Source organism: Balaenoptera musculus, chromosome 3, assembly GCF_009873245.2.
Source record: "Balaenoptera musculus isolate JJ_BM4_2016_0621 chromosome 3, mBalMus1.pri.v3, whole genome shotgun sequence".
NCBI lineage: Eukaryota > Metazoa > Chordata > Mammalia > Artiodactyla > Balaenopteridae > Balaenoptera > Balaenoptera musculus.
Window position 1 is genome coordinate 86,844,783 of NC_045787.1, and position 20,262 is coordinate 86,865,044.

At 38.8% G+C, this 20,262-nt stretch overlaps 1 protein-coding gene across 2 annotated transcripts in view; it reads right to left on the reverse strand.

The window, feature by feature from the left end:
- The window catches only part of FBXL17 (F-box and leucine rich repeat protein 17), a 472,180-nt gene that overhangs the window by 15,823 nt on the left and 436,095 nt on the right, over window positions 1-20,262 (reverse strand). For both annotated transcript variants that reach the window (XM_036846590.1, XM_036846589.1), the window contains one exon: window positions 6,866-7,008. In XM_036846590.1, the coding sequence (XP_036702485.1) occupies window positions 6,866-7,008 (143 nt within the window). The remainder of the gene's footprint in view (window positions 1-6,865; window positions 7,009-20,262) is intronic.

The following is a 20,262-nucleotide window of genomic DNA, read 5'->3' on the forward strand; positions in this document are numbered from 1 at the left end:
CCGCCTTCAGGCAAAGTCCAACGTAACATTCTATTCGCCCCACAGCATTCGGGGAGCAGTAGGCCCCTCCGGCCTCCTTTTTTAAAAAAACAAAAACAATTTCACTATACATCCATCCCGTAACAGAAGTGGGCAAACCATGAGCAACTACTTGCACACTCCCTTAAAAGGTTCCAGGGAGATGCCGTTTTTCTTGAAGAAACAAACCAGCCTGGAACTGACTGGCGGTCAGACTTGCCAAGTCTTACTCTTACTTAATCTCCCTGTTCACAGAGCCCTGCTGGTCTCTAGGTTTCTTCTTCCTCTATAAGTTTGGCTGTAATTTAATGGGTCCTAACTATTAAAAAAAAAAAATGGATCGTATTTTTTTTTTTTTAAGAATTGCTGTCCAAGTCTCAGGGGCCTAGTTTTTCTTTGTAAGATCTTAGTGTGTGAATTTATATTCATGGCTAGCATATATGAACTAGGCAGTTCATATCATAGTTAAGTATCAGATAGGATTCCAGAGCAGCCATGTATACATGAATAAATAATAATGATAGTAATTATAATAGTTGACATTTACTGAGTGCTTACAGAGTACATGACATTAGGCTAAGTGCTTTATTGCAATATCTCATATAATCTCATAACAACCCCCTGGAGTAAATATTACCCCCATTTTTCAGATGGTAACACAGGCTTTTAGAGATTAAGTTGTCCAAAGTCCCACAGATAGTAAAGTGAAGGATGTAGAATTTGAAAACCTAGCGGTTTGACACTAGTGCTCACCAATTTAACCTCTGTCATAAAGCTCCACACCAGTGTCTCTTGCTTTATAACTTAAATACAGGAAAGGCCTTTCAGTTACCACTTCGTAGAAGTTTAGGTGAGGAGGGCTGGAAGAAGAAGTGACGGGAACTTGGCTAAAATGAGGTTGAGAGATAACCTCTGAATTTCAGCTGATGTGTTTTTCCCTGTTTCAATTACGAGCAATAATCAGGAGAGGGTTGTAAAAATGTGTTTTAAAGTATTCCTGTGCGGAAATCACTGGAAGAAACTGTTTTATCAGCAAAAGGAACAAGATGCTGATACTTCAAGCGAAGGACTTAAGTGCAGATTTTAGAGCCCCAGCCATACTCTCTCCCCGTTTTTCATCTCCCTTTTCTCTTGGAGCGCGTGGCATTGCGGGCTGTTCGGGTAATGGTTATGTCTCCCACGATCTATAGGACTGCACGATCTGATACAGTCAGATCACTTCTGTCTTATTAGGGGAGGACGTTTTGTTTTGTTTTTTTCACTTTATTTTCTTTGATTAAGGCATACTTTGCAATATTCAATTTTGGCCATGGGCAATCTGGAAACAGCTGTGGATACGTTGTGGGGAGAGGAGAGTCCCTGCAGGTACGCACTTTGTTTCATGGCTGAATTGCTACCCAAACAGTCCTGGACACAGTGCCCCACAAATTATTTTTCCCTTAAACTGATTTTTCCAGTTAGTTGTGTATATTAGTTACAGAGTCCTATATTATTTTCCCCATAGGGCTTTCCTGCTCATGATTCCTAAACAAGCTGATAAAAACTCCACTTTCCCCACAGAAATCTTTACGTTGTTGAGGCTTTCTCTTACCATAATTACTTCCTGAAAAATTCAGTGGTCAATTCTTCCTGAATATTTTTACATTAAAATGGGCACATAAAACTTGGCCCTTGAGATTTTCAGGTTGCAGAGCAGATTCCTGGCTTTAAAGAGGCGACTGGCTGCTATTACTTGCTCTCTGTATTGACTTCTCATTGATTTGATTCAATCTCTCTACCATTTCAATGAGGAACTCTGTGCGAAAACAAGGATTTCTCATGACCTGAAGAAATCTTTTCTTATGAAAAAAAATCATCTGTTTCATTCCTCCACTAAGTACTTCAGGAATTAGGCCAGGTGAGGAGAAAGGTCTTGGCAGTGGCAGTTTGATGAGAAATGAATTAATTTGATTATTTCCATGGTGTGGATCAATAATAGCCTCCACAGAGGCCCCTGGCCTGAAGGCAGCTGGATAATCAATAGGATCACATAGAGGTGCTCTCCTCCCCCAACAGCCTCTCTGATCTTTTCTGGGTGGACTCTTCACGCCTGTGTAATTCTAATTTATGTCAACTAGAAATCAAAGAAATTCCAAGAGGCTTTGGTCATAGGACATTGGGGTGGACCTTTCAAAATCTATTTATGTCTCTTCCTTAAGTAATGTGTCCCCCCCCCCACCCCCCATGGCCCTCCTGGCGCCTCTACAGGCCAAGGAGAGGTAGCTTCCCAGCAGAAGGGCTGCTATCTGCTCTGGGCAAAGGCAGAGGAACGCAGTTAGGTAAATCGAGGTACCCTTTCTCCTTCCTACTGACAACTCCGCAGAAACATAAGAACGAATAAGCATTTTAAGCAAAATGCTTTGCCAAGAGTGGCTCCCTCAATAACGCTCTTTAATGATACCCCAGACGCTGGCATTTTCAAATCAAATGAACAGTGTATAAAATTAGTTCTGCATGAAGTTAAAAAAAAAAAGTAGAAAGTGAAAGGGAGCTTTTAAAAGCTCCAGCACTTCTTCATCCAACTGCTTTTCACAAGGGTTTGGCATTTGAGAATTGTTACATTTATGATGCTATTTGCTGCTCATAATTCAGGCCCTCTGTCTCCAAACGTCTGTATTAACACTCGCTGCAGAGGTTTCCACCGTGACATTTTATCACTGAGGTTTCCCAAACCAGCCAGGCTGCCTCTGGTGAGGTCTGGTTTCTCAGCCAATACCGTGCCACTGGGCTCCCTCCCTTTTCGTCAACCTTGTTACCCCAAACATTTTTCATTAACCTTGAACATTGCATTTCCATTTGCCCTACAGCTTTCCCAGGAATTTTTTTTTCTTTTTGTCCTTTTTAGTTTTGTTCTCCATCCAAACTGCCATGTAAGAAGTGACAGAAGTATCATATTAGTAGAAGAAACAGATCTGTATAGAATCTAGAATTCACTGAAGTTGTGAGAATGATTTCTATGACCAAAGCCACCGACTGTCTGTAATTGTGGGAAGCAGAAAAAACAGACTGCTCTTATTAGACAGTCCCGTTGGTTATACAAGTAGTTTTAACTAAATCACCAAATAAATGCGTGTTACGTTGATATGTGATTTCGGGTCAACTCTAATTCCCAAGGTCAAGTAAGCCTTTGAACAGTCTTTAAGAATATAAGTTCACCCCAATTCATCAAAGCCGTCTCACACAGCGTTTTCTTCTCTGGGTTCTTACAATGCACTAAAGTTTAGGAGATTAAGTGGCGTCGGCTTCAAAACCGAAAGTAATGCCTCTAACGTGCTTATCCATCCAGCAATTGGAAAAGCCACTCAAACAGGGGCTTCTTAATGCGCTTCCTAATTTTACAAGTGCGCGGGGAACACTGCATTTGTCTAACTGCTGGAGGACTCCTTCCTAGGAGTCACCAATGTGGCAGCCAAATTTACTGCTGTTTAGCTTAGACACTGACTGATAATCTAAATACATGCTGCTTTCATCTGCAAAGAATACATTGAATGTTTCTTATCTGTTCTTTGTCTACCTAACGAAAGAGGGAGAAAAAGAAACAGAGGAAAACCACTTTTTTTCCTACAACAAATACAATGCATTTTGTTATTGAATTCTTCAGAAGCTCAAGTGAGGAAAAAAGCAGACGTTTGGTATAGCTTCCAAATCAAATATAAGTGGCCCCAAATGAAAGAAAATATAATTAGCCTTCAATATTTCTGAGAACCCCAGAATTGCAGGACACGAACCCTGGGACACACAGATATCACAAACCCCATCTCTCTCCAATGCAGGGATCCCACTGGCAACATGCCTGACAAGGGGGCTAGTTGTGGAAACCAGTGAGGTCTCTTGCCCCCTCCTTTAGCTCCAGTTGGTGTACAGAGAAGGGAAAGAGAACTCAAATGAACAAGTTTTTAGTGGTTAGCAGATTAGGTTAAGGTACAGGGAGAAGAGTAATAGGTCAAAATTAATTTTATTCTTTAATTCTTTCTTGGCACAGATGATCACGTTGAGATAGACAGTGGCTCTCTGTCTCTGTATCCTAATCATAATTTCACTGTTTCCTGTTTCTGTTCTTCTATTCTTTCTCCATTATTTTTCTTATCCTAGCCACTAGACCACCAGGGAGCCACATCTCCATTATTCTCCTTAATACTTTCTTTTTGTTTCCTTACTTATTTGAATTGTTTTATCTTCAACTCACCCTTGTCTCCCACTGCAAATCTTTCTTCAGCCTTATGCCTGGATCAGTAAGTTGATTCCAAATACACTGTCCCACAGAGGCATTAGTTTTCCTTCGTAAAGTGTGTTGAAAATGTAATTATTGATATATTTATGTAGAAAATAATAATCTTAAATTTAAGTGAGAAAAAAGTAAAAGGGCAACATCTTCTTTAATCTGAGTTAATTTCTTTCTTCTTTTTTAAAATTTCCTTTCAAAATGGCAGGCAATACAGTTTTTTTCTCATTTGGAAATTCAAATATCAAAACACAGGTTAATATAATGATGATGATAAGAATAATCATTAACACTGAGCATTTTATATATAACAAGCTTTACTCTAAGGGCTTGATATATGTTCACTCATTTAAATGCTCATAGCATTTCCACGATTATCATCCTCACAGTAAATGACGAAACAGAGAGGTTAAATAACTGCCCAAGATGACACAACCAAGTGCAGAGCCCAGATCTGAACCTGAACTCTGGCTCCAGAGTCCATGTCCTCAGCTACTAACTTCTTTTCTTTGCTACTCGTATCTTCCTTTGAATCTTGATAACTTTAAAATCTGGAGACGGACAGTGTAATACAAATGTCAAAGACAGAATAGCTACTCACGCTAGATTTCCAACCAACTAAATCAACCCGCAGGCTTTTAAGTGCAAGGCTTTACATGCACTGTGTGTGTGGTTTGGAAACTTCTTCCGTCCTCACAGAACTTCCCGTGTTTGGCCCTGAGCTGCCTTAAGTCTGAGGATGCCAGACGCCAGGGCTGGGCCATGCTGCAGCAGGCTGTGGTCAGACGGCTGGGTGTGAGAGCCAGCGGGCTCTCAGAGCTGCAGGCTGGTTGGAGAAAGGATTCAGAGGCCACCTGAGGAAAGGGCTAAAACCCTCAGGAATATCGCTCATCAAAACCGCCTTCTGATCCCATTTTGGACTATTTGCATTTAGGTAGAAAAGGATCCATTGCCTAACTGAAAATTGGCAAAATGCTGGTCAGCAAATATGTCTGGAATAATCTTCTGCACTAACTGGAACACAAATTTCTACAATTCATCTCTGAAGGTGAAGCTGATCTCAACAAATCTAAAGAGTATGGACTAGAAACATGGTGACTTCTGAGAATGGCTGTGGCTACAAAGATACATTTTGAATGCATACATTTTGGCATCCTTGCTTAGGTAGTTCTCATGTAGCAATTCCTTCTGGCGAAGCTGAGAAGCTCTGCTGTCACTGTTTAGTGTTTCTAGAACACTCTGCCTACTGTGGACCCTTTTATCTGTTTTAAAAGAAGTCATTTTAAAGTGACAGGGTTAGTAGCAGTGTTAGGTTAGTTAGTAGTGAAATCTGAGGGAGACTTGCAACCCCTGGGTCTCCGCTGTTGCTTAGTAACAAAGTCAGTCAGCTTTCTAGGCTGGGCTTAGAATATATAATAAAATCTCTCTAAACATAACTAACTGGCAAAGGCCTAGTATAAGTTGGGATTGTATGGCATATGGAGAAAAGAACTAGGTCAATTCACAAAAATGACAAAACTCTTGGGCCATTCTTCTTATTTGCCCCCAGATTTGCTACATTTAGAAAATGCATGTCCTTTGAGAGGCATACATATTTAGTTTCACTCTCATTTGCTGGATTTGCTAGATTTGTCCCTAATCACCAATTGTAAAAGTAGCACACATGTGTAAATCATTACATGATGCCAGCACTTTCAGAGCAAGTATCTGAGGTGGGTCTTTTCCAAGGAAGCATCCCCTTGCCTGGAGATAGCCCCCAGGGTGTGCCACAGGCACTGGACACAGACTTGAAGATCTGGGGTAAAGTCTTGGATGAGTGGCCTTGGGCCAGTGCCTGGTCTTTCTGAGCCTCTATTCTCTCCCCTTCACAGTACAAATGATTACTTCCTAGACTTGTTATAGGGGAAAACATAAAAGTGACAAAGGGGAAGGCACCTCTCTAATGCCTGGTTATCAATTCAGGTTTTGATCATCTTTATTAAATGCAGCACAATTTCTCAAACTCATGCTCACATCTCTGGCCAGCTCCACTGACCTTCCGTGGGGCCTCTGGGACCGTTTCTCATCATGTGTGAGAAGTGGCGCCTGAAACGTGGAGAGAGGTAAATTCCCACATAACATTCCCTCACTGGCCCTTTCTTGCCCCCAGATGGCCAGAATACATAGATGTTGAGCACTGAAATCGCACACTTCAGATTGCGACAAAACAATTTGGCACTGTGCTTCCATCTTACTGTTGTAGGAAACTTGGAACCCAGAACAAAATTTTACTGTCAGACCGTGCACATTGCAGTGTGCCATGCAAACATTTTTAATTGTGGTCCATAGACTTATGGATAGGAAGCCAAAATCTAAGCTGAGCGTGTGTATGATTGTTTTTTCTTTCTGCATAAGCACGAAATTCATTTTTAAACAGAGAAATTCAAAAATAATCTCAGATAAGTTTAGAAAACCGGGCAACTTACAATGTAATGGTATATGCACGTGTGTGTATACAAACATATATATAGGGAGAGAGGAAGAATGTAATATCAAGCTATTAACTACAGTGATATGCAGAAAAGAAACTTGATAGGCAACTCTTACTTTATCGCATCTCATCAGCCCCAAATATCTCAGAGACTTGCTGCTCTGTGCAATCAGGGTGGCTCCTTGGTCTGTAATTTCTTTACACCATCCAACATCCACAGTCTCTATTGTCATGCTGTATCGCCCAATGGCTATCAGTGCTGCAGGGAGGGACAAAGGGGAAGAAAGCAAGCATAAATGTTAGCAGGGTAAGGGATCTCTATCTCATTATGACTATTTCTCTCATTTCCTCACTAAATTTGTTCCTGAAATGTTGTGTGTAAATGAATGTTTTGTAAACGAAATTCAATTTAAAATGCTTTAGGAAAGCTTGCCCTATGACAAACCCTTTCACAAAGTGAATAATCATTCCATAATTTCCCTTTCATTGGAACACAACATTTTATCAGTTTTACTCATTACAAGGTTACCTGTACTTCCAAACATTCGTATCTGCAGAAGGCATAAATTAAAATGAATTACACATATAACGTTACAGAAAACCCTAAGCAGTAAATTTTACCCAAGATAACTTTAATAATTTTTAAAAAGAAAAACCCATGTAAACACCATTTTGAGGTGTGTTATACAGCATATGAATTTCTTTACCAATTGGCATTTTTTTTCCATCTGTTCATGATCTGTAAAATGTAAGAGTATATAATATTTTTCACGTTAGTCCTTCTTGGGACCGCTAGGAATTAAACGTACATTATACATACAGTTGAATTTAATTGGTGCTATGCTAGAGCACAATAAAGGGAATGCATTTGTTATGGGGAATTTCCTCACCATATCAAAAGTCTTCCTTCTATTAACATATGAAATGAAGCCTGTCATCTGAACATTACGACAGTATCTCTAGTCTTCTTGACTGTTTAGCACTGTACCACTACTGACGTGCAGATGCTTAGCCCATAATCTATGATGTGTACTACTTATCACTGCAAAGCTCCATAACCCATCTCCCTGTCAGAGCAACCAGTCGGTGAATTTGGCTTTTTGCTACAGACTTCTGATTAAATAGACGTGCACACTTCTACCTTTGCAGCACAGGAAAACAGATTTCAATACCTCCAGCCAGAAAAAGTTTACGGTGCATTGGTTTGTAAATGAAAACCCTGAAAACAATGCCAAAAATGTTAAAAAGGAATAATAAATTGTTTGCTAATTATTTCCTCATTCTAAGATAGGATGAGTTGATTTCTGTGACATTAAAAGCGGATGATATTTTCCAATTGATTAGATTGATAAGAGCAGAGTGAATTACTCATGTAAATAAACATTAACTCTTTTTTCACTTTAATTTGTTTTATACAGCAGGTTCTTATTAGTTATCTATTTTATACATATCAGTGTATATATGTCAATCCCAATCTCCCAATTCATCCCACCACCACCACCCCGCCTCCACCCCTGCTTTCCCCCATTGGTGTCCATACGTTTGTTCTCTACATCTGTGTCTCTATTTCTGCCTTGCAAGCCGGTTCCTTTGTACCATTTTTCTGGATTCCACGTGTATGCGTTAATATATGATATTTGTTTTTCTCTTTCTGACTTACTTATTTATAGCTCTCAGAAAAAAAACACTTGGCAAAATCTCTTTGCTAATTACCTAAGTAATTTTTTTTAAACTAGAAAACTCATGCCCATGCATTCAAGTGTCAAAGCACTCTTAAGTAGCCAGATACTTAAAGTTTATAAAAACAATAATCATGATCCCAGTGTTTTCCAGTGAAAATGCTATAAAGGAAGAAAAAAAATTCCTGGAAGTTCCTCATGTTATCATTTGGTTGATGTTCTCATCTGTGCACATGCTATTTTGGCATTTAGTTTTCCAAGGAGGTGGGGCGGGGCAGGGGAAATCTGCAAAGGTTTGCTGAATGGTCTGAGTGATATTTTCGTGTAGTATAAGCAATATCCCAGGTTAATCCCATCGGTGTTCCTGACCTAAGAAAACTATTGTTATCTCTGATATTGTCATAAATTTCATTGGTTATGATATCCTGAGGATCTTGTATGATAAAAGAAGTAGAAGGTGCAAAAAGAAATTCCTTTCAATACAAAGTGCTCAAACTGTGATTTCAAAAAAATGGAGCACAAGATACAGGATGACCCCACATTAGCGGATAGCATGTTTTTACTGAGGTTTGAGATCAGAATGTGAAAGCCCTGCACTATCCAGAAAATAGTAAATCAAGTGATCTGCGGAGTTTCCACAGGCTGCTTGATAAGCAAATGAAGAGTTAATAGCTACTAATTCCAGATGCTAAAATCACTAGTGTTTGGTATTTTCCTTTTTTTTTTTTCTTTCTTGTCCAAATTAAACAGTAAATAAGACAACTGAAGATAAATCACGGTATTCAGTTTTTGTTTTGCCATAGTTCTATTTACTGAAGTTAGAATTAAATTTTATTTTTCCTTAACTCATTCATTTACTCAACAAACACCTCACGAGCACTCACTCTAGAGCATTTTTCTCCAATACTTATGGACTATCCATGTGCTAGGGATTGGGCTAATTTTAGATGCATTATCTCATTTAATCCTCACAGCAACCTTACAAAGTCTTATCGTTAGTTCCATTTTAAAGATCAGGAAACTGAGTCACAGAATGATGGAACACCTTTCCTAGTATCACAAGATAGTAAGTGGGGAGTAGATAGTAAGCTGAGAGCCGGCTCTCAGTCCTGGCTGCACATCAGATCTACTAGTTCAGAATCATGGGCCCAGGCACCTGGCAATTCCAACATGCTGCGCTGCCAGCGTATGGAACTGTGGTGTGACACACCTGGCCTGTGCTCGGTCATAGGGACAGAAAGGTTCACAGAGCTCTGAGGTCAGTTCAGTGGGGATGGGGGCGGGGGGAGGGAGGGCTGGGTGGAAATGAGGAACAACCAAGTAAACAGTCACAACACAATGTTCATCCCCCATCTCTTCCCATCCCTAACTTCTCACTTTTCAGATCTCGAGTCAAAGGTCAGCTTCTCAGAACCCATCGCCCTGTCATTTTCTGATATTAGGAAAAGTTACTATTTATTTGTTCAGTTATGTACTTTTTTTGCAGCTCACTTCTCCCATTAGAATGACGGAGTTCCTATTCACTGCTGTATCCCCAGCATCTAGCATACACCTGGTACAGAGTCAGTTCTTAAAAATATTAGTTGAACACGCCAATGACTATAAGGTGGTTAGGTCTATTATAGAGGCACGTCAAGGGGCATGCGAGCCCCTCACTCTTCAGGGGAGGAGAGAGATCACGGGAGCCCTCATGGAAGAGTTAAGCTAGGTCTTGAGGGATGAGTAAGGATTCTCCAGAAAAACAAAGGTGTGAGGGCTACTATGTTGGGCTAAGGAAATAGCACATGTAAGGGCAGAGAGATGTGAAAGAACTGGGGAGCTGCAGGTCATTCCGTGTGGCTGAATGCGGCTGAAATAAAAACAAGTACAAGGAAGTGGCAGATTTATTCCAGAAATATTCATTCCATGATTAGTAGCATTGGGGTTGGCATAAGACATACACGGAGTAGCAAAAATAAGCAGAGTCCTTGATGTCATGAAGCCCATATTCTAGAAGGAGAGAGAGATGTGAAGTGGACACAGAAGTATATATAATTCTAAATTGTAACAAGTGCTTTGAAGGAAATGGAATGATCACTGTAAGAATGACATTTAGATGGCACCAGGGAGAGTCTTCCTGGTGAAGTTACTTTTAATCCCTCCAATAGCACTGCAAAAACAATACCCATGGTAGAGGTAAGAAAACTAAGGTTAAATACCTCACCAAGGCCCCATGCCTATTAAGTGGCAAAACTAGGGTGCAAACGGAGATAGTTTGGCTCCAAAGCCAGGGCTCATTCTTTCACAGCAGCAGCATCCAGGGTGGTAGAGAAGCCTGTGTATGTTCAGAATGTATTTCCCTTTACCTCCATTCAAAATTTAAACACTACTGCTCATAGGTAGCCAAGTATTTACCCTGCGACTATAAAACAGGATCCAAGAGTATCTTTAAATCCCAAAATATATACTGAGTAATTTACCTCTCTGTGAATATACCCTACCTTTGGATATATTTTTTTAATGTTTTTCATGAGCTAGCTGTGGTAGAGTCTCAAATTCATTTCCGGCCTCACTACTTAGTAGATGTTGACCTCAGGATGACATTTAACTTTCCTGAGTCTCAGCTTCCTCACCTGTACAATAGGGATGGTGACTATATGTCCTGTCTACTTCACAGGGTTGGTCTGAGGTTCAAATGAGATAATACATGTAAGGGACTTTGCACTACATAAATGTACTACATAAGTAAAATATCGATGTATTCGATATTTTCCCATGCCATTCTACAATGGTACAGTTGATTTAAAATGAAAAGACTTGAAAGAGTTTTGAAAAATAAGAAGCACTGGGCAAATGAGACCATTATATGAATACTTAGTCATTATGTCACTGCTAGAGTTCTTGAATTGCCTGCTCTCCATCGGTGATCATGAACTTACAGACTGCACCTGGGACGACAGGGCTGTAAACGGAATGTATGATTACTATCTTCACTAGGGGCTGTTGACACATTATAATGGTATTTATTAAGCCTTGAAAAGGGATAAATTATGCAAGACTAATTCCTTATCCCAATGCAATTTTAATGCACTTTTTAATGTGCTAAGTGTAACTAATAAAGTTAAATTTTAAAAAGTTACACAAATTCAAAGCTGTAATTCAGAAACATATGATGATCAAGGATATACATTAACTCACTAAAAGGTGTTTCCATAGGCATACAGAGTGACTGAAAGACACGAGCATATACGTAGTTAATTTTGACGAAGAAACTCCATTTCTAGGAATCTAACCTGAAAATATACTTCTAATTATACAAAATTACACATATACAAGTTTATTCATTAAAGCGTTGATTGTAATTGCAAAATAATGGAAACAGCCCCTAATGCCCATACATAGGAGAGTGGTTAAATAAACTATGCTACATCCTCACAGTTGAACACTATGCAGCTTTAAAAAAAATTAATGGGGGAAGATCACTAGGAACTTCCAAATCATTCAGTGAAAAAACTAAAGTGCAAAAAAGAGTTTACATGATGTGCTACCACCATCCAAAAGACAATGCAATTAAAAAAACAAACAAAAACAAAAACATGAATCCTCTCACTTGTGAAAAAAGAATATGGGAAAGACACACCGGAAACTACAGAGACTAACTATAGGGGGTTGGTGGGAAAGGGGAGAAAAGAAGGGGGCATGGAATGTGGAGATGAGGGTGGGAGAGTGAGGGGGACAAACACCTCTTAGACTATATCTCTTTGGCTATAGCTTTGACTCTCTGAGCCATAGTAATGCTTTACATACTTCCCAAAATAAAAAATTAAAACCAGCCAGGATGGGGAACCCGAAGTGGAATACCAACAGTAACAAATGAACCTAACTGTGTTACAAATGAACAACATGGCCCCAACAAATAATATAACCACACCGAAGGGGATGGGAATTAAGAATTAAGTGGCTTCGGAAAACAGGATTTTGACTGGATGTTGTAAAGTGAAAACCAAAAAGAGCTGTCAGCAGATACCGCACTCCAGTTAGGAAATCTATTTCTCACAGGGGTGTGAGTTAGCAATTCAGTAACTACTTTACGCATAATCTAGGATTATAAATAATGAGAGCCAGTCTTTCCACTGTTAGGGAAAGAAGTTACAAATAAGAAAAGGGGGGAGGCTTATAATGAACCTTGTGATATTGAACTGGAATCAGAGATATGAGAACGAACTCATGGTATTTTATACACACATTACAGATAAATACATGTAGAAATAACTAATCAATATGATGTATGTGCACGCATGCATGGCTTAGTATACATACATACATTTCCTAGCTCTTGCTGCTGAGAGGAGCTAGGAGCAAGGATACCGCAGTAGCAATGATCTACTAGCACTCAGATCTTGGTTTTTAAGTATCATTCTCCAATAAAGTGAATAAAAGGGATCAGGGCTTCTTAGAAAAATGGTTGATTCCAGAACTGGGGCCGGGAAAATAGACGATGATTCTGGGATATCTTGTGATCGTAGAAAAAAGAAGTGCTTAAAAAAGAGTGAGGGTACATCAAAAAGACAGAGGATCCAATCAGAAAGAGCTGTCAATGGCCACAGCTGGAACAATTTGAGCAGCAAAATAAATAATGATAGTACTGGATTATAATTCAGAAAACTGAATAAGCATTCACAGATTCACACTGATATAAATAAATAAATAGCCAAGGAAGGGCACCTTACAGAAGAATTCCAATTAATAAATGTATAAGGAGTGAGGGAAATAAAAAAAAAAGTTATCAGGCGAAGACTAGAGTGATAATTATTGCAGGCAAGATCCACCAATAGGCGCTAAAATCAGTGAGTGAAAGTTTGAGGTGAAACAGAATATTGGTATAGTGCCAAAGATATTTATCAACTATCGAAAATTGTAACTTTATAGTGGAGAGACCCAGCAGACACCACCTTACCCAAATGATCAAGGTTAACATCACCAGTAATAACATATAGAGATATAATGTATCACCTGATCACTTCTGCAGTATTCTCACCAAAATGAATAATTTCAATCTACTCATAAGAAAACATCACACAAACCCAAAGTGAGAAACATTCTATAAATAATTCACCAGTACTCATCAAAAGGGTCAAGATAATGGAGTATATAAGAAAAGAATGAGGAACTGTTACAGATTTGAGGAGACATGACAACTAAATACAATGTGGGATCCTGGATTGAATCCTGGACCAGACAAGGAAATTAGGGAAAAACCTGGTGAAATTCAAGTAAGATTTGTAGCTTAGTTAATCTTATTGTTCCAAGTTAATTTCCTAGTTTGACAATTGTACTGTGGTTATATGTCGTCAACATGAGAGGCAGCTGGATGAAGAGTATGCATGAACTCTCTACTATTTTTGCAACTTTTCTGTAATTCTAAAATTGTTTGAAAGCAAAGAGAAAAAAACATGGATACGTTAATAAGAGATACCAAGTGAATGAACTAAGTAGAGGACTAAAATTTTCTAAGTGAAAGCAGGTATTATTTTTACACTGTAAGATCTGATATATAAATGTTAGGACTAAAAATACATTTTTTCCTCATAGGAGAAAGATTAGTCATATGAGTGCACTAACAAGTGACCTGCATGTGCCATTTTGTCCTTTCCAGTTCTATCATCTGCTGTAGATCTATGTACCTGTAATAAAATCAGAAGAAATGCCCTAGTGCATGAAAGAATCAGGGTTAAAATTTAACAGTAGGATTAACATCTTTCATGTAATACTTGGATAAAAGCCATTTGCAAAGAAAGTTCTTGGCACGGATACAGAGAGATAAATATGAAAAGTGCTCTTCTTTGTGGAAGCCACAGAAGCCCCAAAAACAGAGGAACGGTGCTTTCAGAGATACTTGTTGTTGCGTCATGGTCCCTGCGAAGGTTCCCTCTATCCCGCAGGGACTACGGCAGCGGCTCCCAACCCTGGCAGTTCAGGAGAATCACAGGTGCCTAAAAAAAGTACAGATGCCCGAGTCCCTCCCCTGGAGATTCTGCTTCGGGAGAAGCTATAAAAGCTCCTGTGATCCCAATGTGAAGTCAAGGCTGAGAACCACTGGAACAGAGTAACCTACAACTCCAGCAAAGTCAGTCAACTAAAAACAAAAGAACTCATTTTTAAGGATATAAATAACTTATGTGTTCTGATATTTTAAAACAACTTTGCCTCTCAAACAGTTATGACTCCTTGTACATAATCCAATGCTTTTAATCCCTTTATTTCTAATTTATAGCCTTAATTCCACTTTTAAACATTATTCTGTTCCTCCCATTATTATGCAGCAAACCCAACAGTGACTACACCCTATATTTTTCCAAGTGGTCCTTTTTTGTAAATATTTTTCTTTATTTCACTGCACTTACTTGTATTTCTAATGCTGCACATATCAGAGTTTGTTTCATATTAGAATTATTTATCAACATGCCCGTCTTCCCCAAGACTGTAAAATCTTTGAAGCAGTGAACATGGAGAGTGTTTTCCTAGGACCCCTGAATCTCTGAAAATCAAGTGTCACTCACTTTTTATAGTTTTAATATATTTTTTGGAAGTACAACATACATGCAGAAAATTGCACAAATCCTCAAGGTACAACTTGATGAATTTTGACAAAGTTAACATAGCTGTGTAACAGTATCTGGACTGAGAAACAGAGCATGACCAGCACCCTTAAAGCACCCTCATCCCCGACTCCAGTCACTACTATTCCCCCAAAAGGATAACCACTATCTTGACTTCACATCACACAGATTAGTATTCTTGTTTTTGAACTTCATACAAATAGTCAAACACCCAACACACTTGTTTCTGGTCTTTTAGCTGTCCATCATGTTAATGAGATTCATCTACATTGCTATGTGTACTGGTGGTTCATTCATTCTCAATGCTGAAAAGTATTCCATTCTACTCTAGATGGACATTTGGGCTGTTTCCACTTTGTGGCTATTAGGTATAACGCTGCTATGAACATTAGCACACATGTCTTTGTGTGAATATACATTCTCACTTCATTTAGGTAAATACCTAAGAGTGGGATTTCTGGGTCATATGGTTAAGTTTATGCTTAACTTCCTAAGAAAGTGCCAAAATGTTTTCCAAAGTGGCTATACAATCTTACATTCCCACCAGCAGCATATGAAAGTTCCAGTGACTCCACATCCTTGCCAATACTTGGTAATGTCTGTCTCTTTGATTACAGCCACTCTAGTAGGTATGAAGTGGTGCCTGATTGGGGGTTTTAATTTTCATTTCCCTAAGCACTAATGATTTTGTGCATCTTTTCACGGTGTCATACATTTAAAAAAAAATCCTGGCTTAGTGCCTCTATCCTTGCAAGTACTCAGTAGATATCTATTAAATTAAATTGATGAAGAGGAAAAGCACATAGATAATTTTTCTATTATTAGACTATAGCAGAGAACTAGCTTTCTAGACAACAGATAATTTTCTATGTAATTTGAAGGAAACTACCAGTAAAATAAACTTAGTCTACCCTCTGGAGACATGAAAAGTCTTGAAGTTTCTTAAAATAAGAAAGTAAACTCAGGGAAAAAAATAAGGTTATAGATAACATTCCAAATGCTCATTTACTTCTGGAAATTCCAAAGACTGTGGAGTATGCTTTACTTAGGAACTCTAAATCTCTAAAAATCAAGTGGAAAATAAATCTGTATGAAAATTGTCCAAAAATGGTGGATAACAGAGTGGAAACACTGAATAGTGCTAGAATTTTCAAGATGCCGCACATAGGGCATTTATTTTACATAACTCTGCTTACTGAGTTCAGAATAGCAACATCGAGTATTGTCTGACTTACAAAGGGAGCAAGCTGGCTGTGGCCCTTGACCTTACTGGGAAGAGGCTCTCCTGCCCTATATATCCTGAAACAGAAATGCAAGCACTATTTATAGGCTGTGTCTGCTTTCCTTCCTATGAGATAAACAAGTTGGTGGAAAAGTAAAAGTTCAAGTGAAGGAATTTTTTAAATAAAGGTCTTTTGATACATTAGGAGCAAGGATAAGTATTTTTCCTGCTTTATCCCTTCTTAATTATTTTTATTTTAATGCAGAAAGATACAAATCTGATTAAGTAGAAACTATTTCTGAATATGTGACATCCAAAAATGTAATGAACAAGGGGTGCATTTAGAACTAACCTTCATTTAACAGGAATCTGATCCACTACTCTGGTTTTCAGTAGTGCTGTATTTGGTGGTAACCAACCCTTTGAGTGGAATGTTAGGTTCCCCTGACAATCTCATTAAATTTTAGAATTTGAGATGAGGAAGAAAAAAAACCTTACCACTCTAACATTAGCTGAGAACCTAAAGTCCCTGGTTCAATGATTCTTTTTTATTCCAGCCTGCATAAATACATACATTACTTATCAAAGAATTATGCGTCCTTTTCAAAATCCTAACATTATATTAGATTTCCTCACTTTATGAGAGGTGAATTCTGGGCTTAAATATGTTGGTTCATAGATATGGAAAAGTACATTAGTGTCTCTGTCATCTATCTGCCTTGGCCACCTTTCTGAACTGAATTTTCCACACCACCGTAAAGACAGGGCATCAATTTCAAGCAGGCGTCAGATACAAACATCTATCTGCCCCAGTGTGCAGAAAAGTAGGATGCGATTTCAGCGACTACCACTTAAGAAATACCAAGGTTAGTGACAACATATGTGTTGTCGAGCTGCCCAGTAAACATTATAAAAGTATCTTGATATTGAAGGGAGGGAAACCAAAGGAAGAAAGAACATGTGGGGATGTCAGCCGAGTGAATATATTATCTCTTCTTTCTTTCAACAAATACTAATTGAGCACCTACTATGCACCAGGAAATGTTTTAGGAGCTGGGGATAAAGAGATCAAATCCCTGCCCTCGTGGAGCTCGTATTATGAATACAAATAAATAATACTATATAATATTTTGGATGGTGATAATGCTTTGAAGAAAAATAAAGCAGGGACCAGAGGTAGGAGTGCTCTAATTTTAATTAGGATGGAAGGAGAAGGCCTCACAGAGAAAGTAACGTTTGAACAAAGATCTGAAGGGGAGGGGATCAAGCCATACAGGTATCTGAGGGAAAAGCATTCTGTGCAGAGAAAACCTAGTGCCAAGTCCATGAGGCAGGAAGGTTGCTAGCTTGTTCTAGAGTGAGCAAAGGAGCAAGATGGCAAGCAGTAGATTTTAGATCAAGGAGTTGATGGAAAAGGGGGTGGACAAAATCATCTTATAGGCCAGTTTAATGACAATGGCTTTCACTCTAAATGAAGTGGGAATACATTGGAGAATTTGTGGCAGAAGAGCGTTATGAGCTAAAAAATTTTCAAAGGACTTCTCCAGCTTCTGGATTGAGGACAGACTGTAAGGAGGCAAGAACAGAAGCAGCGAAACCAAGAAGGAGGCCATTGCAATTATCCAGACAAGAAGTGATAGTGGCTTGGGCCAGGGCAGCATAATAGAGATGGAGAGGAGTTGAATTATGAATAGATTTTAAATATGGGCCCAACAATATTTGCTGATGGATTGGATGTGGAATGAGAGAAAGAGAACAGTCAAGAATGTCAAGAGAAAAGAAATCTTTTTGGCACTTAGATTTGAAAGAAATTTCCTACGTGGGATTTTACATAGCTGCTCTTGGCGTCCTTGTGTGTCTAAGCGTCCTTGTGTTGGTAGGGATTTATTGGCTTCTTCTACTGGATATAAATTCCACTGAGAGGAGCAAAGGCCACCTTTATTCATCTTTATATCATCATTGTCTAGCATAGGGACTTTACTTGTTAGTACTCAAGGTATGTTCATTTAAATATGGGTATCTTAGATATCACAATTACAGGCACTTAGGGAAAAAAACTCAGAAAGGGGTTTTATGTGTATTCTCTGGAGTTCATATTATTCTTTTATTCTAAAAATATTTATTGAGTAGCTCTAGTATGTCAAACACTGTGACGACTGTAGGTATCTTTGGGGAGATTATAGGTAACATATATTTCCTTAAGTATTTATGCATTCTAAAATGTTCAACACTAGGCAAGTTTTACTTTTATAAAGGATTAAAAACCAGTTTTTAAAAAAGGTGCTACTGGACAGATCATTTAATTTTACCAAAGTGAAGAACTTGACATTTCCTATAATATCATTTCTCTCCAACTCAGCGCTCCTTAAGGCAAACTAACACACTTACTGGTGCCGAACTTCAATATCTAAAATCATGGGAAAAAAGCAAAAAGCTATTTGTAAACTAAAATGAAACACAGAAAGTTGAGCTCAGTTATTCCTCCCTGACTATAACCAGAGCCCCTGGTAACTCAGGGGCTGTTGTCCAGTGTATGGACTAGTTTAGAAACTGGCAATAATTCTTGCTGATGGGCATTTCTGCCATAAGAAGGGCAAAGTAAATAAAAATATGAAATTCAAAGTATCTCAATCTGAGATTTTAAAGTTTAGTGCAGAACTAGATTAAAATGTAGAGAACACTAAACTTTCCTATTCTTTTTGCTTTTGAGGGAGAAGAGAGAGTCCCAGCCCTGGATCCTCTTACCTGGGAGCTTGAACCATACACACAGGTTCACATGCTCACATGTGCACACAGACACAGATGCAGACATGCAAACACACATTTATTCCTAGGCCCTAGCCCACAGGTAGACCTACCCTGAAGCTAATGAAGGTTAAGCTTCAGGGTCCATCATTTACATGGACCTTTACCAGGGCCTGGTCCTAGAAATGTATTCACATGGTCATATATTTTTGTAAAATCAGTTAAAGCAAGATATTTTGCATTCATTTTCTTAAAGAGAAACCCCGAACTGTACAAACCTCAGGCCCTGAGAAACCCTGACTTTGTCCCTGACGCAACCCAGAATATTCTGATTCAGTGGCTTTGCGGGTGGATACCAGGAGGCTGTATCTTTTCCTGCTTCTCCTTTTTTTAAATGTCACCACGTGATTTTGATACACAGCCAGGTTTGGAAATCACTGACAAAGGACTACAGACTGATCAGTTTAATGAGTCCCTGACATCTAGGTAGTATTTCTTTCTGGAGCTTTGCCACCATTGATTGGGACATAAACCATATAACACTATGTAGTTTGGAAAAAGCTGAATATTGGCAACATTCACTTCCTCATTGCAGTGATGAATCACATAACCCTCTGTGCAGAGTAATTAACTATCCATTTGTATGTACTGGCTGTAGTGATAGAGTTTTTTCCACGAGGAAGGAAGGGAATTTGGACATAACATTAACAGTTGTTAATACCAAGCAAATAGAGTAAATTGGATTTATTAAAAAGAGTATGTGTGTGGATTTTTTCCCTAGGAGTTGACATAATTTGTCTAGCTTTCTAATTATAGCTAGGACAGAAAATGGCTGAACCCAGAGACCTCTCACGGTATGTAATAAACTTTTACTTACAGGGAGAACATTTCTTGGGCTGGAGAATGACAAATAATTTACTAAGCTTTTCCTGAAAGACAGCTAAAGGTGTTTCACCTATATCTAGCTGATGAATTAGCTTGAGCTAATAATCAGTGTCATGAGACAGGGAAAAAGCAGCCTGTAATTACTTTGAAAGGAATGAAGGAACAGATCTGATAAAGAAACTAAATCAGTTAATTCCTCTAGAGGCATACTGAGTGAGAGAAGCTTACTTTACTGCAAGTTTAAAGTGAGGCAGAGATGGGCGTATCGGTAGTTTTTACCTGCCCGGCATCCATTCATTCCCACTTTCTGGTAACAAACCTTCAATTTTCCTTTCCATAGGTGCAGTTTGGGGGCCGTAATCAAAGGTCCCCTCCCTTCTCCA